This window comes from Ailuropoda melanoleuca, chromosome 1, assembly GCF_002007445.2.
Source record: "Ailuropoda melanoleuca isolate Jingjing chromosome 1, ASM200744v2, whole genome shotgun sequence".
NCBI classification, from domain to species: domain Eukaryota; kingdom Metazoa; phylum Chordata; class Mammalia; order Carnivora; family Ursidae; genus Ailuropoda; species Ailuropoda melanoleuca.
Window position 1 is genome coordinate 166346476 of NC_048218.1, and position 21175 is coordinate 166367650.

The 21175-nt window shown below is 42.3% G+C and overlaps 2 protein-coding genes across 2 annotated transcripts in view; one reads left to right on the forward strand and one right to left on the reverse strand.

Moving 5' to 3' along the window:
* The window catches only part of CPVL (carboxypeptidase vitellogenic like), a 124146-nt gene extending 123214 nt beyond the window's left edge, over window positions 1–932 (reverse strand). Inside the window, exon 1 of the mRNA XM_002912852.4 lies at window positions 813–932. The gene's annotated coding sequence lies outside the window, so the exon portion shown is untranslated. The remainder of the gene's footprint in view (window positions 1–812) is intronic.
* LOC117804103 (beta-chimaerin) overlaps window positions 845–21175 on the forward strand; it is a 228363-nt gene continuing 208032 nt past the window's right edge. Inside the window, exons 1-4 of the mRNA XM_034669694.1 lie at window positions 845–962; window positions 6335–6443; window positions 8229–8346; window positions 11396–11559. Of these exons, the coding sequence (XP_034525585.1) occupies window positions 11478–11559 (82 nt within the window). The 5' untranslated portion in view covers window positions 845–962; window positions 6335–6443; window positions 8229–8346; window positions 11396–11477. The remainder of the gene's footprint in view (window positions 963–6334; window positions 6444–8228; window positions 8347–11395; window positions 11560–21175) is intronic.

The window sequence follows — 21175 nt, forward strand, 5'->3', positions numbered from 1 at the left end:
CACACCAAAAATAGTAAAAAGTTAGTTGTACATTTAAGGGGAGGAGAAAAAAATAAGTGTCTTTAAAATGGGGAGACAGGGGCTTAGTAAGCCTAAAAAATCTGCTCAAAGTTACCAACTAGCAAAATGCATTGCTAGGATTTGAACCCATAAATATACCAAAGCCTATTTTTTCCCCGTGAGACCAAGCTGACCTAAAAGGTATTGGATGCTTCCTTTTGTCTTTACAGGTCCCACAGGCTCCTAGGAACTTCCCTGTAAGGGATGAATCCACTTGACAAGGAGCTGCTTCTAGCTGTCCTGTGCCCCATTTTATCCTAACTCCATATTCCAGGTCTTTTTTCTGTGCTTTCTTTCCCTTTACCAGTCCAAATCTCTTTTTATGAGGCGCTCAAATCGAAAGCATTTCCCTTCCACTCTTCCACAGCACCCACAAAAATCAAAACATCCCGAAGAGACGTGTTGAAGGAGGCAGGGGATGTGTTCCCACCTTGCACCAAGAGTAACGGGGGACCCTACAGCTTCACGCACCCCGGGGAAACACCTGAACCTGGAGGTTTGCTGGCCTGGAATAAGCCCCAGTGCGACTGCCTCCCATTGTGCCAGGAGCCTTCAGGAATGTTCCCCGGGGCCGGGCGCACCCAGAGCCTAGTGCCAAGCATCTCAGTGCCCTAAAACCGGCCAAGACCGTGCTACCCCCCTCCTTGTGCAACCGGCTCCTGAGACACCCGCCGTGAGTGCCCTGCGCCCCCCCTTCCCCCGTGTCTGGGGACCGCAGCGAGGGAGGACTCTGCGCGCAGCGTCGCACTCACCCGAGCCCGCGGGTCCGCGCAGCGCCGGCCCAGGCGGGGAGAAGTGCCGCAGCCCTGCCCTAGCCCTGCTCGTCAGGACTCCCCTGCAGGACGCCGGCTTCCGAGCGCTCCTCTGGGAGGCCCACGTGACCTAGACCTTTGGCGCCAAAGGTAGGTCTCCACCTTCCCTCCCCGTGACCTGGCCGCAGCCGGTCTGCCCTCCATCCTGGAAGAAGCAGGCACCCCCAGAGTGGAACCCTGAAAAGTAATGGAGAAAGGTTGGCCGCGGTTTGTTTGGTCCTTTGTGTGTTTTGATTTTCCCTCCCATTTTTTTTTAAAGCCGCTATCAGAATTTAAACGTTGTATTTAAAAATCATTCCCCACACGGGTGCTTGCAATCCTTGTGCTTGCAAGCCCTGTGTTTGCATCTGGAAACCGAGTGGTGTTTTACTGCCACTGTGTAGAAAGCCCACTTGCATTCAGCCAAAGTCCACATTCCAGTCGCACTGATCCTGAGGGCCCACCAAGCGCCAACACAGTCAGATGCTTTCTCTGTAGGAGTGCCTGGGAATCTTACCGCCATCTGATAGGCTCTGTACTAAGGTTATCCCCATTTTACAGGTGGGAAACTGAGACCTAGAAAGGTTAAGTGTCCCATTCAGGGTCACATCTCTTGTGAGTGACCTCAGTAGATATTTTTAACCTCCCTCAGGTAGTGGGCACTGAGCTAGACAGTGTGTGGCGGGGGAAGGTAAGGGAGATTACAAGAGCGAGGTAAAACAAAATACAGGAATGTCATCATTCCCATATTGGAATGTCCCCAAATGCCCTGTGGTTAAGAGATGGTTATTTAGAGCACCCCAGGCAGGCCACCTGGCTTGTAATTCTGACTCTGCTACTTAGCTACTAGCTCTAATCCATTATTTTAAAAGATGATCAAACCAGACCACCATGCTCTTTTGTGAGGTGACTTGGCCACTCTTCCCAAGAGGTAGAGCCTGTCTTTTGTTGTCCCATTGAATCAGGGCTGGCTTTGTGACTTGTTTTGGCCATTAGAATGTGGGCAAATGCTGGTTGCTTCCCAGAAATCAAAATACCTTGCAGCTTCGGTTTTGAGGCTACTGCCTTGTGACCACCAGGTGAGAAGCCAGCATGGCTCCTGGAGAGTGAGAGGTCACTTGCAGGAGAACTGAAGCATTCCAGAGACAGCAGCACCCTCTGAGAGACTGGTAAGAGAAGCCAGAGGGTTCCAGCCCAGCCTCTCCACTAGCTGAGTGCATGAGTGAGTCCCAGCAAAAACCCACAGCAGAATGCCCTGGCCAGTCCACTGAGCAAGAAAAAAAAAACAATTCACTGTTATTTTAAGCCATTTACGTTTTGGGTGGTTTTTTATGCAACTAAGGCTAACTACAGCATTAATTTTTTTTTTTAAGATTTTACTTATTTATTTGACACAGAGACAGCCAGTGAGAGAGAGACAAGCAGGGGGAGTGGGAGAGGAAGAAGCAGGCTCCCAGCAGAGGAGCCTGATGTGGGGCTTGATCCCAGAACGCCGGGATTACACCCTGAGCGGAAGGCAGACGCTTAACGACTGAGCCACCCAGGCGCCCCAGTATAGCACTAATTTTTTAACCTTTAACAAATTACTTAATGTCACTGAGTCTCAGCTTTCTGGAGAAGCAATCTGGGGATCCTGGACACTCAGAACAAGGTGTGGATTCGCAGCAGGGTCACACAATGGACTTAGTCCCAAGGATGCCTCACTCTAGGTGGAGGATTACAGCCAGTGGAGGGCCAGAGGGGGCCTTCTAAATTGTGGGCCTTAGCACAAGGACAGCTACAGGCCAAGGAATACCTTTGCCCAACATGGAGCCACTTACATGAAAACCAAACTGAATTTTACAGTAAATAGAAAGTGAATTCTACTTGAGCATACGTCTTCGAAAACAGGGTGTCGCCAAAGTTTTGCTGCAGCTTTAATAACTTCAGAGGTATAAATGCTGCAACTTACAAAAAACATCACTTGAAAGTTTAATTACATTTATTTTACACTTACTCAGTTTTGTGAATCTTGAGTAACACATTTTTCAGTTTTAATTTTTGTTTTGTTTCCCCTGAGTGAAAAATGGCATACATTGATTGAAAGAAAAAAAATTACATCTATTAAAATAATTAAAACTTGGAGTTCAAAAGAAGTACACTTTCAAATGATAGTTTTGTAAGTTTGTGGCATTTATACTTCTGAAGTTATTAAAGCTTAAAATTGCACTAACATATTTGAGCCGCCCTATATTTGAGTTTGTGGTGTGTCGTGTTTTGGACTAGGTACTGAAGCTTAGATTTAAAAAAAAAAAAAGGAAGAAAGAAGAAAGAAGTAGTCTTCTTTAGAAACTTGAAGTTTAGTTGGAGAGAGGAGTCACTTAAATTTATCCCAAAATATGAAAAGATAAGGGCCGTAACTGGGACTATAAAAAGTACTGTCTGGACAGAGAACAGGGACCAAGTGACTCTGGCTAAGGAGCCAGCTAACATGAGGTGACATGAAGCTGGGCATTACAAATGAATAGACATTGCAGAGAAAAAGGTATAATACAGGCAAAGAACATAACCACCTGTGAACTGATGCTGTATTCTGGGAATGACTGAGTGTTTGTTTGGGGCTACTAGATGCACTCAGGATGGCTTAGCAGATAAAAAACAGATATATAGAGGGGCGCCTGGGTGGCACAGCGGTTAAGTGTCTGCCTTCGGCTCAGGGCGTGATCCTGGCGTTGTGGGATCGAGCCCCACGTCAGGCTCTTCCGCTATGAGCCTGCTTCTTCCTCTCCCACTCCCCCTGCTTGTGTTCCCTCTCTCACTGGCTGTCTCTATCTCTGTCAAATAAATAAATAAAATCTTAAAAAAAAAAACAGATATATAGAAATCAGAGTGGGAAAAGCTTGACTGTCAAGCTACAAAGACTGATGTCATTCAGTTAGTAGATTAGGAAAGCAACTTTTTTAATGAAACAGGATAGAATAGAGTAGAATGGGTATATTAGTTTCCTAGGCCTGTTATAGCCAAGTGCTAATAACTGGGTGATTATAAACAGTAGAAATGTATTGTTTCATGGTTCTGAAGGCTAGAAGTCTGAATTAAGGTGTCTGCAGGGCCATGCTCCCTCTGAAACCTGTAAGGGAAGAACTATTCTTCCCTTTTCCAGCTTCTAGTAGCCCCAGACAGTCTGTGATTTATGGCAACATAATTCCCATCTCTGCCTCTGTCTTCAAGGATGTCCCCATGTCTCTTCACATTATCTTCCTTCTCCATGTGTCTGTCTCTGTGTCCCAACTTCCCCCTTTTTATGAGGACATAACTCTTATTGGATTAGGACCTACCCTAAAGACCTCATCTTAACTTCATTACCTCTGTGAAGACCCTCTTTCCAAATAAGGCCACATTCGGAGGTGCCAGGAGTGGGGAGGGGTGAGGACTTCAGTGTATCTTGTTTGGAGAACACATATCAATCCATGAAAACAGGAGAGAAAATGTCAGCGCAAGTCATGCCTTGTGACACTTTCTCTTTCAGCGTGCATGTGCGTGGCTGTGGTAGGCCATTGTATCAGTTTCCTATTGGTAGCATAACGAATTACCATGGAATTAGTGGCTGAAAGGAACACATTTATTCTCTTATGGTTCTGAAGTCAGGAGTCTAAAATCAAGGGGTCAACAGGACTGCATTCCTTCTCGAGACTTTAGGGAAGAATCTGATTCCCTGTCTTTTTCATCTTCTAGAAGCTGCCCACATTCTTTGTCTCCTGGCTGCTTCCTTATATCACTCCAACCTCTTGCTTCCATCTTCATATCTACTACTCCTCATGCTGATGTCCCTGGCTCTCTGGGAAGGATTGCTGTAACCTCATTTGTCCCACCAGATAATCCGGGATAATCTTGTCATCTTAAAATCCTTTATTAAGTCACGTCTACCAAGTTCTTTTTGCCGTGCAGGGTAACGTTTTCGTAAGTTCTGGAGGTTAGGATGTGGACATCTTTGAGGGGGCAGGTATTAGTCAGACTACAACAGTCATAATGCAAACTGTATTTATTACTATGAGATATGGTCAACATAGCTTGAAAGCCGCTGCACTGGAAGTTTGAATTTTTTGATTAAGATATATGCTTATTTGCTTGTTATTGCATAATACATGATCATTAGAGAAATATGAGGATATACAAAAAGATCAAATTTTTGATGTGATTCCTCAGAGATAACCACGTGATGTATCTTTGTCTCATCTTTTATCTATACAAATATATGTTATACACAAAAAATGGAATCATATGATATGGAATTATTTATCCTGCATTTAGCAGTTAGCATTATATCCCAATTATTTTCACATGTTGTTAATTCAAAACCATATTAGTGGCTATATAATGTTCAATCAGATGAATTTACCGTAATTTATTCAACCATTTCCAACATTTGGTCATTTGAGTTGCTTCCAATTTTTCCTGATTATTAATTCACTAAGAAATGTTCTCATATAAATAATTATGTGCATCTAATTATTTCCTTAGAAGAAAAATATGGAAAGCAGAATTATTGAGTCAGAGGGTCTTTGGAAGTTTAGCCAAGTTCAAAGAAGAAAACTCTGTTGGAAAAGTAAAGTACATGGGGCAAGGGTGTGGTTGGAGATGACAGCCACAGGAGGAGCCAAGCTGGGAGAGTATAATACAAAGTACAAATAATCCCTGCAAAAGATGATGAACTCTTGGGCCAAGCTGTGTGTGGTGGGCCCTGTATGAGTTTCCTAGAACTGCCATAATGAATCGTCACAAACTGGGTGGCTTAAGACAGCACACATGTATTCTCTCACAGGTCTGGAGAAGTCTGAAATCAAGCTGTTGGCAGGGCTGCGCTCCTTCCAGGGGCTCTGAGAGAGAGTTTTTTCCTCTTCCAGCTCCTGGGAATTCTCGATGTTCTTTGCCTTGTAGCCGCATCGCTCCAATGTCTGTCTCCGTCTTTACATGGCTTTTTTCTCTGTGTTTTTGTATGTCCTCTCCTTTTCTTTTATTTTTTTTAAGATTTATTAATTTATTTTAGAGAGAGAGAGTGTGGAGGGGGAAGAGGGAGAGGGAGAAAGAGTCTTAGGGCTCAAGCTCACAACCCTGAGATCATGACCTGAGCTAAAACCAAGAGTCCAATGCTTAACCGACTGAGCCACTTAGGCGCCCCTGTCCTGTCCTTTTCTTACAAGGATGCCATCATTGGATTTAGAGCCCATCCTAATCCAGTATGACTTCATCTTAACTAGATACATCTGCAAAGACCCTCTTTCCAAATAAGGTCACAGTCTGAGGTTCTGGGTGGGCATGAATTTTGAAGGGGACACCATTCAACCTACTAGAATCCCTGTGGAAAGGAGGGTTCAACCGTGAGAGATATTTAGATGCACTGAGAGGATATGGGGATAGCTAAACATGGGATGGGCAATAATGATGAGTCTATACATTTTCATTAAATAATACTTACTCTGTTTTTCTTAACCTCCATTCTTCAGTGGACTTTGGCATCTAAAGAGGCACATCTAGTGAACCTAGGCACAAATTCTGTTCCGAAGTCACCCTGCAAGAGAGGAGATCGTCTGTGCTTCCAACCAGACTGTGCAGGTACAACTGTGAGCAGCACGGGACAGATATTTTAATACGTGTCTTTCCTTAGAGACAAACATATCCCTTCTCTTCACTGCTCACTAGCATATCTTGGCATAGTTGGCTAAATGTTTCTAATACTTTGAATACTTTTACATTTCTCCCCAAATGACCGTAATTGTAATCAACTTAACAGCTGAAGAATCAAAATATAGAACTTGCACAGGAGAATCAAACTGCTGAGAATAATATTTTTAGCCTCTTTCTTGTATTGAGCACTCAACAGTGAGCAAAAGAATGGCCTTGCAAAGAAATTGTTTAAACCTTCTTCTCTGATTGGCTTTTCTGAAAACAAAGTTTTAAAGTTGTCAGGTTGGGCACATGAATGGATAAAGAAGATGAGGTATATATAGATACAGTGGAATATTGCTCAGCCATCAAAAAAATGAAATCTTCCCATTTGCAATGATGTGGATGGAACTAGAAGGTACTATGCTAAGCAAAATAAGTCAATCAGAGAAAGACAATTATCATATGATTTCACTCATATGTGGAACTTAAGAAACAAAACAGAGGAACATAGGGGAAAGGAAGGAAAAATAAAACAAGATGAAATCAGAGAGGGAGACAAACCATAAGAGATTCTTTTTTTTTAATTCTTTTTTTAAAGTTTATTTATTTATTTGACAGAGAGAGAGAGACAACCAGCGAGAGAGGGAACACAAGCAGGGGGAGTGGGAGAGGAAGAAGCAGGCTCCCGGCGGAGGAGCCCGATATGGGGCTCAATCCCAGGACTCTGGGATCACGCCCTGGGCCGAAGGCACACGCTTAATGACTGAGCCATCCAGGCACCCCAAGATTCTTAATCATAGGAAATAAACAGGGTTGCTGGAGGGGGGAGGTGGGGGGATGGGGTAACTGGGTGATGGGTATTAAGGAGGGCACTTGATATAATGAGCACTGGGTGTTATAGGCAACTGATGAATCAGTAAATTCTACTCCTGAGACTAATAATACACTATATGTTAACTAAATTGAATTTAAATAAAATTTTTTTTAAAAAGTCTGTTGCCTTATGACCTCTTTGCCCAAGCATGACGTAATGGGTGTTACCGAAGACTGATGAGTCACTGAACTCTACCTCTGAAACTAATACACTGTATGTTAATTAATTGAATTTAAATAAATATATACATATATTTAAAAAACAAATAAACAAGTAAAAAGTTGTCAGGTTGGGGTGCCTGGCTGGCTCAGTTGGTAGAGCGTGTGACTCATCATCCCAAGTTGTGAAATCAAGCTCCACATTGGATGTAGAGATTACTTAAAAATAAAATCTTAAAAAAAAATAATAAAATGTGTTCACTTTTAACTTAAAATAATTTTAAAAAAAAAGAAAAAAATTGTCAGGTTGATCAGTCCAGATGATTTCAGGGTTCTCCCAAGCCCTTCTGTTCTCTGCACCCACATATTCTGGGGAGACTTGAGGTTTGTTAAGCCCTAATGGTTTAGAACATGAGTCGGACCCAGGTTCAGATCTAGAACCTAGCATCTGGTGACCTCAAGCAAGTGACTTCATCTTGGTTTTCTTGTCCATACGTGGCAAAAATAGCATTAGCTCCCTCACAGCGTTACTAAGAGGGTGAGATGAAATAGGGTACGTAAGTACTTGTCAAACAGAACGGGCTCAATGAATGGTGGCTGTAAGAGTAATAATGATGATCACGTAGGCTATGACTGTCATTCTTTTCAACCGTCTCACCCCAGATACTGAATTGTATTCTCTCCCCTGCTGTTTCTCAGTGTATCTGGACAGCACAGAAGAGTGTGCCCTCCCTGACCTATGGCCAGAGCTTTGCAGTGTGCCTTAGATTCCAATTAAGAAGACACGGAGAGGAGCCCGTTTACACGGTGCCAGCAGGTAAATACAATTCCAATTGTTTAGTGTCAGAGCCTTGATGTCACATTTGTAGCTGCTGCCACCAAGATAAATGTGGATCTGTAATGAAAACAAGGGGAATTGATTAATCTTGTAGACAGCCACGCATCTTTTGGAAGTGTCTGTGTCTCTCCCTGCATTTGTCAAGGCTTCTGCCATTGTTCCTTTCAAGTGTTGTTACCTATCTTTGATGGGCACCTCACGGCTTTGAAAACACAGCTCACAGGCCCACCAGAGAGAGGAATGTCACAGCCTGCACGGTGTATTAACTTGTTCAATAAACCATAAACCACATTCCTTAAGGAAAGAAGGTAGATATGTCACCTTCACAAACTCGCAAAAAAAGTCAGGAGAGGAGATGGAGCTGATAGGACCCCACAGCTGTTCTGCACCTTGGCCATGGACTTGAGAAGTAGACCCAGATGGCAGTGATACCGCTGTAGGACACAAATGCATGCCCTGAAAGCTTAAGGGAAGCGCTTCAGTCTCCTTACACTTAGTAAGGCAGGGCCACCTCCTAAGACTAGCCGCGGGCTACAGACTCAGGGAAGTTGTGGCTAATTACATGGTAATTATTTATAATAAGTGCTTCTGCTCCCAGCATGATTATCCTTCCCTGGGTTGCTTGCCTCCTTGTGTCTGGTTTATGTAGGGAAACAATGTCCAAATTAATCTAAGTCTTTTGTAAGTGAATCAGTCTATTCTCTGATGATCCAGCACCCTTTGGCAGCAGGTGTTAAGCCTTTCTAACAAAAGACATATTTTCCGTTTCCCTTTGGCTATGCTGAAAGCCAGGCAAACAAGACTTTGGTGGATTAAGGATGAATTATGGGATTAATATAGACTTGGCCGCTAAGGACAGTAGAGCTAGCCCTGTGTAAAGCCGTGAGAAATAATCACACTGAACCCTTGCAGGGCTTCATGGTTTGCCTAGCACTTTCCCCCCCATCTATCATATCTTTAATTTGCACAGCAGTCCTGAAGAGTATATATTGATATTATGATGAACCTGCCTGTGTGCTCAGTACAATGTCTGATTAAGGGCACAGCAAGGCTTTGGGAGTAGACTGGTAGGGATTTGAATTCCGGCTCAACCACTCGTTAGCTGTGTGACCTTCACCATGTTAATTAACCTCCCTAAGCCTTAGCCTTGTCATATATGGAAAGCAGACAGCCCTACGGGGCTGATCTGAGGGTTTAATGAAATTACATGTAGAGCTGGTAGCACAATGCCCGGCCCATAGCAAGTAGGCCATTCACTGGTTGAAGGCAAGAAATTTGTAAATGATAAACAGAGATCAAAGGAACTAAGTAACGGAAATGGCATGTGGCATCTCTTCTTTTTTCTTTTATTCAGATTTTATTGTATTTTCCTCTAATGCAAAGAGTGTTTAGCCCAGGTGCTCTGCTTACTAATAAAATATTGTGCCAATGATTCAAAGCAGAGTTCACCTAGAAAAGTGACTTTTTTGGTTATATCTATAGCCTCTTGAGTCTGTCAGGAACTTCAAGAACTAAGTAATCTCACCAAATAAAGGAATACAGGTAAAGTAGGTGAAGGATAGTCCTTGGTAGAAATACCTAAGCAATTACGTAAAGCTGTATGTTGTGTCTTATGCGTGTGGCTCAAGCTGAACTGTGCAGACCCTCCTGCTTGACTGACTTGCATGGATTTAAAGAACTCTCCCCGACTTTGAAATGGCTACACCAGGGGCACCTGGGTGGCTCAGTTGTTAAGTGTCTGCCTTCTCCTGGCGTTCTGGGATCGAGCCCCACATCAGGCTCCTCTGCTGGGAGCCTGGTTCTTCCTCTCCCACTCCCCCTGCTTGTGTTCCCTCCCGCTGGCTGTCTCTATCTCTGTCAAATAAATAAATAAAATCTTAAAAAAAAAAAAGTAAGAAATGGCTACACCATAGTAGCACACAGTAGCTGGAGAGAAAGGAGGCACTGGGAGACCAGTTCCCATCTCTCTTCCTTTCCTAGTCTCTCTCCCTGGCTACAGCCTTTCTCTCAACCTTGGCTTCCTTATCTGAAAATGGAGGCTGTGACGACTCTTCTCCTCCATCCACCTTAACCACCCTCCTTGCCCCAGAGGCTGGTGACGCCTAGGCGAGATGAGGGGTGGCAGTGTACGAGGTGTCTGTGAGTGTCACGTTTGGCACAGCGGTCACCAATGTAATGTAAATTGCCTATGCTTCATTTGTACCCCCCCCCAGCTTACCCAGAGATCTAGCAGTAGAACAAGTAGAAAAGGAATGGTTCCTTCCCTTTCTTAGAAGAAATCAACACTGACTTCTTAAAGTTTGGGAGTCCTCACACCAGGATGGTTGGAAGAATTATAACCCCACCTTTCCTCTTGCTCTGCACCCAGTTGTTCATTTCTCTCAGGAAATTTTTGATAAAAATGAGCAAACAAAATAAAATACAGTCCATCCTCATTATTTGTGGATTCTGTATTTGCAAATTTACTTTCATGGTTTGGATAACAGGGCCCTCAGAACTCCTCGGCCACATGTCTACAAGCCTGCTTCCAGAGCCTGCATAGATTCGTTCTGCACCTGGGGGTGGGGGTGGCCAAGAGGTACACTTATGAGGCTTGGATGTGCAGGCTAGGCTGTGCTGGATCAGGACAGGCTAAAAGGCCATCTAGCTCAATGAGACCGTGCTTCAGCATAGCACTTCAAGGAGTCTCAAAATTCTAAATTCAAATCTGGTTTCCCAGGTTGTTATCATGACGTATTTGTCAAGGTAAGAGGGTAGAACATATTTCATTTAATAGTTTTTTACCTTGGTTTATAAGTTTTAAATATTTAGACACATGGCAGGTGGGCCTCCATTCATACTCTTATCCCTGGCCTCCCAAGAAAAAAGGAGGCTTGAAAAGAAATAAACTTTTGTTGATTTAAGCTCCTAATATTCAGGGCCTATTTGTTACCACAGTGTAACCTAGCTTATTCTGACTTTTATACCTGGGGAGGAGATGGTGGGTTTTTCGGTTTCAGAAGCTCTAAAGCCATATGTTCTGGTGTAGGAATGTTAACACAGATGCAAAGAGGGACTCAATCCAACGAGCAGTCCAAGGAGACTGAGAGCGGTCCTGTGGCCTGTGGTGCATGCTGAGTGAGGGGTGTCTATGTAATCTGCCTGGGGCGGGATGCCAGCGGACAAATGAGGAGCGTCAGTCAGCTGCACTGAGTAAGTAAAGGAAAATAAGGGCAAGGGAGATTATGCATCTTGATGATCAGTCCCCCTCCCATTTATATGTGAGGAATCAGCCCCCAGCATGGATGTCAGATCTAAATGAGAAAAGGGATATTTTCTGCCCCTCCTCCCTACCCTCTGAACTGATTGATTTGGGACTTCTTGCCAAACTCAGCAAACGTGAGCTCAAAATGGATTCTTTTTCAAAAATATAAAAAGGTATGACATTTCTTATACTCCGAAGTATCACAGAATAGTACACACCCGACCAATATATAAAGTGCTATTGTTATTATCTAAACTTCGTTCACACCATTTCAGAGAAAACAAATACATTTTAACAGCCTAAGAGAAAAAGCAATTATCGAAAATGCAAATCTCTTTCCAAAGCTAGAAATAAAAACAAGCACAAGAGAAGAGAAAGGAACAAGAAAGATATTGAGTCTTTACCATTGGCCAAAAGCCATGCTGAGTATATCACACATGTGATCTCGTTTAGACCTCACCATAACCCTAAATAGTTGTTGCATTCTCCTTTCTAGAACAGAAGTGACTGCAAAACAGAGATGTTCACATTTTGTCCACGGTCAGAGAGGAGCTAAGTTTCAGAATCTAGATTCAATCACACCTATCTGATACCAAAACCCTCATTCTTTTCAAAAGTTTCAAATAAAAAAATTGGATTGTTGACATCACCACTCTGCTTCTCTGTTTCCAAATCCTGTTCCTTTAGCAAGGTCAGCAATGGGTAGCTCTCCCTCCTCTGGGACCAGGAAGGTAGGCTGGCTGGAGGGGACCAGTTAACAAATTTTGTCCTTGTGGTGGCTTTCTTATAAGGTTCAGGGCAACTGAAGAGGACAGTTCCTAAATACCCTCTGTGTCCAGACAGTATTAGGACGTCCCGTCAAGGTCTGGGCACTGGGTGATGAGCCCTGAACTAAGGCGTCTAGAGGAGGCCACTACTCCTTAGGGAGCACACCAAGCACTTACCCTTTGGCTGTTGGTTAGAAGAGTTCATTTTACATTCAACCTCGTTTTTCTCCCCTTCAGTCTAAAGAAGGCCAAGGGATAGAACAGCAAACTATGATGAGATGGAGAAAAGTTTAGATAATGTATATAAAGTAAAATCGTGTATTTACCTTGAGTTTTTCTGACTTCGAGATCTTTTCTATCTTCCCCTCCCCCACTGGACTCGTCTATGTTTCCCTCAGTTTGTAAATCGTCACCTTCCTTGCATATCTGTGGCAAAGTAATCACATCTCAGTGTTAGGTTCCATGTTCTAAAAATGTCAAAACAAATCTCAGTGATTAAATGCCATGAATTAAGCTTGTTACTTACTTCTCTAAAATTGATATGAAGGATACATTTTAATTAGAAAATTATAAATCTAAGCTGCTGTGTCACCAAGCCACCTCCAAAATCTGTATGAAGTTCTAACTCTGGGAAAAAAAAAAGTTAAATCCTATCTAAAGACAATGATCTTGTTAAATAACCAGCTGCGTCTCATCTTATTTCATTTGGGTTGAAATTTTGCCCTGAGCTATGTGAGGGTAAGATATCTCTTATAAAGGTCATCTATGAGAAAACCTTTGAATTTTTTCTCCTTAGATGTCTATAAACTCTAATTAAATATGCATTTGTTGGTGTGATTTTTTTGACCAGGGAGCTTTTCATTAGTATGGAAGTGACTGTTATTCTCTGATATAGCTTACCCAGAGCATTACACAAAATTTCCAGATCTTTCTGTTCTGTGTAGCTAAAGATGAAGTCCAAGAAGTCATCATTCTTTATCAAAACTGACAGTCATTTTATGCATCCAGGGATTTGTCCGGAGAACCCTGCTGTACGTTTTCAACATTAAAATCCTGTGGCTGCCACTAGCCCCATAGTTTTAACACAAGAAAGGGTGTCGAGCAAAGATCAAAACAAAAGCTACCCTTCAAGCTTAATTTTCTTTTTCACACATTTGGCCACCATACCCCCCCTTGGTGTCAGCAGGACATAATCTCACCTATGGAAAGGAAGCCAGCACCCTAACTGTGCTGACAGATTGTAGGGAAGTGAAAGGCTTAATGATTGCTGAATTTTATCCCTTTTTATTTCCAAAAGAAGAGTAATGAAGAGCTTTCTTTGCTCCCACTTAACATCCTAATCGCCCCTATCTTCAGTTTACACAGTGGCTACCCAGGCTTCTGCAGGGCAAGGGGGAAAAAAAAAAAAAAAAAGAATGAGATGCGACCCCTCCCCCACCCTGCCACACCCATTGGAACCTGTCGCTATTGCATCCTTAATCAATCCCTGAAATTGCTGTGGGATTCTACAGTCCTCCCCCATTCAGTGCCCAGACCCTGCTGGTGTAGGGAGCTACACAGCTTGTGGTAAACTGCTATCCATTATTCTTCTATATTTAGAACTTCTCTGGAGAAAGGGCATTATCTCAGTCACAAAGCTGAAAGCTACTTAAAGTTAGTTTTTCACAGTTGTTTATCTACAGTCGGCTTCATGCACCATTCATTCACCTTGCTTAAAAAACAATTCGGATCCATGCCCAGCTACAGAAACCCAAACTATTGAAATATCACCTCGTAGAAAATTGACTATGATTTGCATTTTGCTAATGTTGGAGTAGGTCAGAATGTTCTTTCTCTCTCTCTTCTCAATAATGTTTCATTGAAGGTAAATTCTACCCCCTTCCACCGGTGAAAAGCCGCTCAATGACCTGAATAAGATCTGGTGATAGAAAACATATTTTCAGTGATACTGAAGTCATTTTTCTGCCAGAACAAATTAGTCAGTAGCTATCGAGTATGTCACAGAGGTTTTCAAGAGGCACTTAGGAGGATGCTAAAAAAAAATATTCTTCTATGTAGATTATTAGAAATGTCACGGTGCTAATGTAAAAACGCTGCGGTAATCTTTCTGTTTCACTCTTTCCTGTGAAAATACCGTTTCTTGCTTGTAATTTTGCTCTTAAAAGAGAAAATGTCATTTGAAAATGGTTGCAAAGAGAACAAGAAAGGAAATTTTATAATTTAAGCTGGGAAAGGCAAGATGGAGGGATAATCGGATCACAGAGGCAAAGACACAATCGAGCTATTTCTCCTGAGTTCCCATCCCCACCCAGACCTGAGTGAGGATAGGCGACTTGGGCTGGATTTCTCAGGAGCTTCCCTGAGAAGGAAGTATGTTAAAAACAGCATTAGTTCCTGAGTGAATGGAGGTATCAATGCATGGGTGAATGGAAGGCTCCGATCAAGGACTATCTTCCTTCAGTGCTCTTTGGCATTTGAAGGGAAAGCTGTTTACAGCACACACATAACGTCTTGGGACCTCAGTTTCTACCATTATATAATAGAGCAGACAACTGCTACTTTTCTGGGCTGCTGAAACGACTAAATAAGATAATGTGAAGAAAGCATCTAAAGGGATGTCTCGTCCATAATCATAGAAAACTAGGGTCATGTGTCAGGCTATGATGCATGTGTGTGAGGAGGGGGTAGCTAAATCCTGAAAATTCAGGCACAAAGGCTGAGTTTCTTTTATTGTGTAGCCTGGCCTTTATGTGACAGCATTCCTATCAAAGTTTGCCAGAGAAGGAAAAGGGACTCCTCAGCATCTCCTACATGGTCTGTCCATTTTCTCATTCGTAGAGTTGACTGGGTGCTTGTATGGACAATTTTAGGCATTTCTCCCAGCTCTGCTATAATTTGATATTAGATATGACCACAGAGTTAACAGTTTAATGTCAAAGTGTTCTCTGGAATTTTGCTGGTTCCTTCTGGTTTCTACTCAAACGTAAAAGAGATTATTAGTAGTAATACTTGTGATTTCACCATTTTAAATATTTACAGATGCTTAACTCTTAGTGAGGTGCTTTGACATTCTAACAGATTTAAACTCTAAGTATAAAACATTCCTTTGGGGACTTTTATTTTGCTCTGTTGGTAAAAAAAAACTTCCAAAGAATGTGACTTAAGTCTGATTTCCAAATGAGATATACTCCAGCAATCGAAAGACCCTGTGTGTTTATTATCCTGCTGGAAAGTACACTTTACCCTCGGGTATGTGCTGTAAGTGAAAATGAAAACCTAGCTGTCTATGTGAAAGCCCACTAAGCCATTTGGTGGCTCTTCAGCATTCATGAGCTTCGTTCTCCTGCTGGGCTGCATTCAGGGCACAAGGAATCCTCCCAAAGCTGGTAGAGAAGGGCCTTTTGCAGCCTCCCGTAAGCAGATCTCTTTATCCAGGAATCACAGAGTTGAGACCTGCAGTGGACATTGGGCATCATTCTCTTTGGTTTCCTCAACCTGCAGAAGAGGAAACTGAGCACAGAAGAGCTTAAATGGTCTTTCTAAGATCCACAGCTGGTTAAAGAAAGAGTCAGAGTTACCCCCCAAATCCCTGCAGCATTCAGAAACTGCAGAGCCCACCTGGTCTTGAAGGGGGTAGGAATGATTCCAGACAGATGTGCTTTTTTTTTTTTTTTAAGATTTTATTTATTTGGCACAGAAAGACACAGCAAGAGAGGAAACACAAGTAGGGGGAGTGAGAGAGGGAGAAGCAGGCTTCCCGCTGAGCAGGGAGCCTGAGGCGGGGCTCAATCCCAGGACTCTGGGATCATGACCTGAGCCGAAGGCAGACGCTTAACGACTGAGCCACCCAGGCACCCCGTCAGATGCACTTTGGATGATGGAATTAGAAAACCTTCTCTGTTGATGGTTGCTTCGGATGGAATAAAAACCTGTTTTTTTAAAAGTAGAATGTTTAAAATATGTTTTACTTTGTAACATATGATGTACTGTCATTGATCCTGGGTTCCACAGTGATGTGATGTACATTTAATCTGTATTTTTTATAAAACAAAACAAAACAAAACTACCAATGATCCCTGTCTTAAGACGAACAGTTTGGAGAGCAAAGGAATTCAAAATTATTAATTCAACTCTTTTGAAAATGCAGTTTGGGCCACAATAAATGTCTCCTTCAAAGAAGCAGGAAGTGGAATCTACATGGCTTGATGAAACGATTTAGAATCAAAGGATCTTAGAGCCAATCTATCAATCTCTCAATCAATAGAGGCAATCTATCAGCCAACCCAGCCCTCTACAGACAAGAAAACTTAGGCCTACTGAGTTTACCAAAGTCACACAAACCAGTAAGTGGCACAACGGGGATGTATAGACTGTTCTCCTTTCCTATTTAATTGAAAAGTCGCACTTAGAGCAGGGTAGAATTGTGACTTCGTAAATATTTTCTAAATTTTTATAGGATTCATAACTTAAATCTTAAATATAGCACATTGGTTCAGCTTACTTGTCAAGAACTGATCATTCTTGTGGCATTGTTCCGATTACAGTTCTTACAAATAAACATTAACTGGAAAAGACATATTAATGTGACAATAACCAGCAACAGTAAAATTAAGGAGATTCATCCTTAATTACTTAAATATAAGGGCTACATTTTGGTGTCAAATGTGAAATGGCAGTGGGATATGAAATTCATATCAATGGGAACACTGGAAATAGGCATACAGAGGTCCCCAACTTTGTTTCCAAGAGAAGCAATGGCTGGCTCACTTTCCTGCAATATAGAGATATCTCAGGAAGGGTTGGGAGACCCATGTTTCTAGAGAGCTAGAGGCAGGAAAGGTACCAATAATAAAGTCCCTCTGTAGAATGGAAAAATGTGGTGTCTAGGGGCGCCTGGGTGGCTCAGTCGTTAAGTGTCTGCCTTCGGCTCAGGGCATGATCCCAGCATTCTGAGATCGAGCCCCACATCAGGCTCCTCCACTGGGAGCCTGCTTCTTCCTCTCCTACTCCCCCTGCTTGTATTTCCTCTCTCATTGGCTGTCTCTCTCTCTCTGTCAAATAAATAAAATAAAATCTTTAAAAAAAAATGGGGTGTCTAATATTAGGAAAACTTTTCCCACAAGTGTTCTCAAGGCTCTCCTTCACCCCCTTCAAGATTTTGCTCAGTTGTTACCTTCTCAGTGAGATGTCCCTGACCACCCTATTTACCTATCTCACAGTACCCAACCTAGGACTACTGATTCCTTTGATCCTGCTTTGTTTATTTTCCCTAGTACTTATCACCTGCTCATTTGTATGTAACTCACTCATTATTATGCTAGAACGTAAGTGGGTCACCACAGGGAATTTTTTTTGGTTTTTGTTCACTAATGTAGTAGACGTGTCTAGAACAGTGCCTAACATATAATAGGTTCTCAGTGAGTATTTGTGGAAGGAGTTAAAGGATTGTCCCCAAATGGCATTTCTTCTTCTGATTGCCGGTTACCTTCTTCTTCTTCTTTTTTTTTTTAAGATTTTATTTATTTATTTGACACAGAGACAGCCAGTGAGAGAGACAGCCAGTGAGAGAGGGAACACAAGCAGGAGGAGTGGGAGAGGAAGAAGCAGGCTCATAGCGGAGGAGCCTGATGTGGGGCTCAATCCCAGAACGCTGGGATCACGCCCTGAGCAGAAGGCAGACGCTTAAGGACTGCGCCACCCAGGCGCCCAAGGTTACCTTCTTCTTACTGGACACGCCCTGTCTATCAGCACACAGTCAGGGTGGACAGCCAGGCTTCATTATTATCTACTTTACTGAAAGATACACATTGTTTCTCTTTGGCTTTCTTAATATCAGTGTGATATCTCAGCCCTCATAACTATTTCCACATGTGTAAATCCTACTCTGTTTGCCACCTTCTATATTCAGCTATTCTAAACTTTGTCCTGAGCACTGACGATGTGCAGAGTTGGTGCCAGACGTTCAGTGGTGACAGGCAGACATGGGGGGTGCATTGCGGAACTTAGACTAGTACTGCATAAATCTTCCCTAATTTCCTGGTGTTCCCCCTAGTGATTCTTTTGTACTTCTCTGTGACAAAGTTACTGCATCCTTATCCGTTCTTCCTGTTTGCTATCTCAGTTTAGTTTAGGCAACAGTGTGCCCAGGCGTTGAGTCATGCTCGGCCTTAGTTGGTCATAGCAACCCCTTTCCTTTTTGTCAGAGATGGTTCCACAAGTGGGGTATATAACCGAGTCCTGGTCAGTGAAATGGAATGAGAATTCCACTGGAGGACTTGGGAAAGATTTCTCTCTCTCTCTTTTTTTAAAGATTTTAATTTATTTCTTTGAAAGAGAGAGGGGAGAGGAGCAGAGGGAGAGGGACAAGCAGACTCCCACTGAGTACAAAACCCAATGCAAGGGTCGATCTCACAACCCTGAGATCATGACCTGAGCCAAAATCAAGAGTCAGATGCTTAACTGACAGAGACATCCAGGCACCCCAAGATTTTTCTCTTTATACACTAATTGTCAGTAAAATGTTCACCAGAAGGTCAATGAGAAATTGTGGTACACATGTGGTAATGTGGTCTTCCATGATGGACACTGGAAAAAAGAATACATCTTTATAGGCAACGTGACTCAGGTACCTCTGGTGAAGTAACACTTGAAACTTTTTGTTATAAGACAGACTTAACATCAATATTTTTAAAAAACACTTCTGTAGATGTGCTTGAGTGGTTGTTTGGGCTTTGCAGAGTTGTGGTAACCCTAGATTAGGGCGAACACAAGTAGACATTTGAGATTCTCCAGGCTGGTCAAATCAGGGTGAATGATTGAGAATTCGGAGTAGTCTTTGGAATTTCCTGCTGTCAAGGAAAATCCCAGGGCTGCCTGAGCTGGAGGTGTGAGTGGTGTTTTGGTTGTGCTGTAACTATTTCGCAAATTAAACATTACAGCTAGAAGAAGCTCTGGGGTGGGGGGCATGTGATCCTGTCCGTGGTGTATGCAATATCTCATGGTTGTTTTATTTTGCCTTTTCCTGCTTACTTAATGAGACTAACCATCTTTTGACATTTTGCTCACCACTTTTTAGTCTCTCATAAATCACCCATTATAGCTTTTTTCTATTTTTCAGTTGGTTTCCTTGTCTTTCATTTGTCAATTTATAAGAGTTCTTCAAACATTTTGGGTTCTCATCTTTTATCAGTTTCGTTTCACATTTCTTTCCCTAATTTATGGTTTTTCTTGTAATCCTATGGCTCTTAAAAAACCTTTTTTATTTTAGAAAATTTCAAACATACATAAATAGACTAGTATAATGATCCCCAATCAGCCATAACCCAGTTCCACAATTATTGACTCACAGCTAATCTTGTTTCACCTGTAATCCCCACTCATTCCCCTTGTGTGTGGATGATTTTGAAGAAAATGCCAGATATCATGTAATTTCCTCTACTTGTCTCTGAAGATAAGAACTCTGTTATTTGGAGACTCCGCTTTGTGTTCCAATCTATGTGATAAAAATCAAAGTCCTGGTGATTGTTAGAACATCACGAGGAAAATTAACTCAGATCGTGACTTGATTTTCACAGGTGATTCTATTGGCTATAAAATGAAATTTATCTCATAGAGAATAAAATGTGGGCTTTTTCCTGTTCAACTTATTTCAGTTTTCTTTCTTACGTACCTATTCTAAGTAATGTATGCACTGTAGTTTCAGCGCTGTTGTGTGTCAAAGGTACTCAAAATACACGGTTGTACTAGGGATAAAGGCACTACACTGGTGTTACAATTATAGAAGAATCTGGAAAGAGCATCCCATCATTCAGTCCCTTCAAATGTATCATCTTATCAAATTACCTCTTGTAAATTATTCATGTACAGTGTAGTCTCTCAGAGTTTAACAATTTCATTTGCATACGTCTCTAAGATGGTGTTTTTAATTGTTATTTTAAGCAACACTTCATTAGTGATTTCTGTCTGTTTTTATAAAAATGTCTAAATACAATGATTTTCTGTTAATTAAAAAAATAAATGCAGCTGCTTTATTGTTCTATTATCTTCCACTCAAAAAGAAGGAAAAGAAGATTAAGTGACAGTATATGGGAGAGCAACTGAAAAAGGCCAACACAGGATCACTGGCTTTTTCTGCCTTTTCTCCTTTGGTTTCATATCCTTGGAAGGCTGTGATTGTTTGCAGCTCTGTCTCTTTTCCTCTGGGCCTGCTCGACATATTGGATCCCGAAAACCTTCTCCCTTCCCTCTGACATCGCTTGCACAGTTGCTGTGCCTAAGGTCTCCTTGCCCTTATTCCATGGTTGTCCAGCAGGACTAAGAATTATGTCCTTTTGATCCTTGTATTTGACCTTCTTGATTAATCTGGCCCTCCGAGACTTCCAGCTGAGCCCATTCTCTGGAGTTGCACTGCTGCAAGGAATCTTGGAGTAGAAGGGCTTCTCAGAGCTCTTGAATCTTGGCCACTTGGTGCTTTCTTGGCCACTTTACATTCAGCAGTTGACCACGGCTCACTTAATGAAACTCTTCTTCTGTGTTCATACCCGACATATTTCTTTCCAATCTTCATTACCAAAGCAACTCTAGGGAACAGAGAATCTTCATACAAGATTTTTTTTTTAAAGATTTTATTTATTTATTTATTTGACAGAGAGAGAGACAGCCAGCGAGAGAGGGAACACAGCAGGGGGAGTGGGAGAGGAAGCAGGCTCCTAGCAGAGGAGCCTGATGTGGGACTCGATCCCAGAACGCTGGGATCATGCCCTGAGCCAAAGCCAGATGCTTAACGACTGCGGCACCC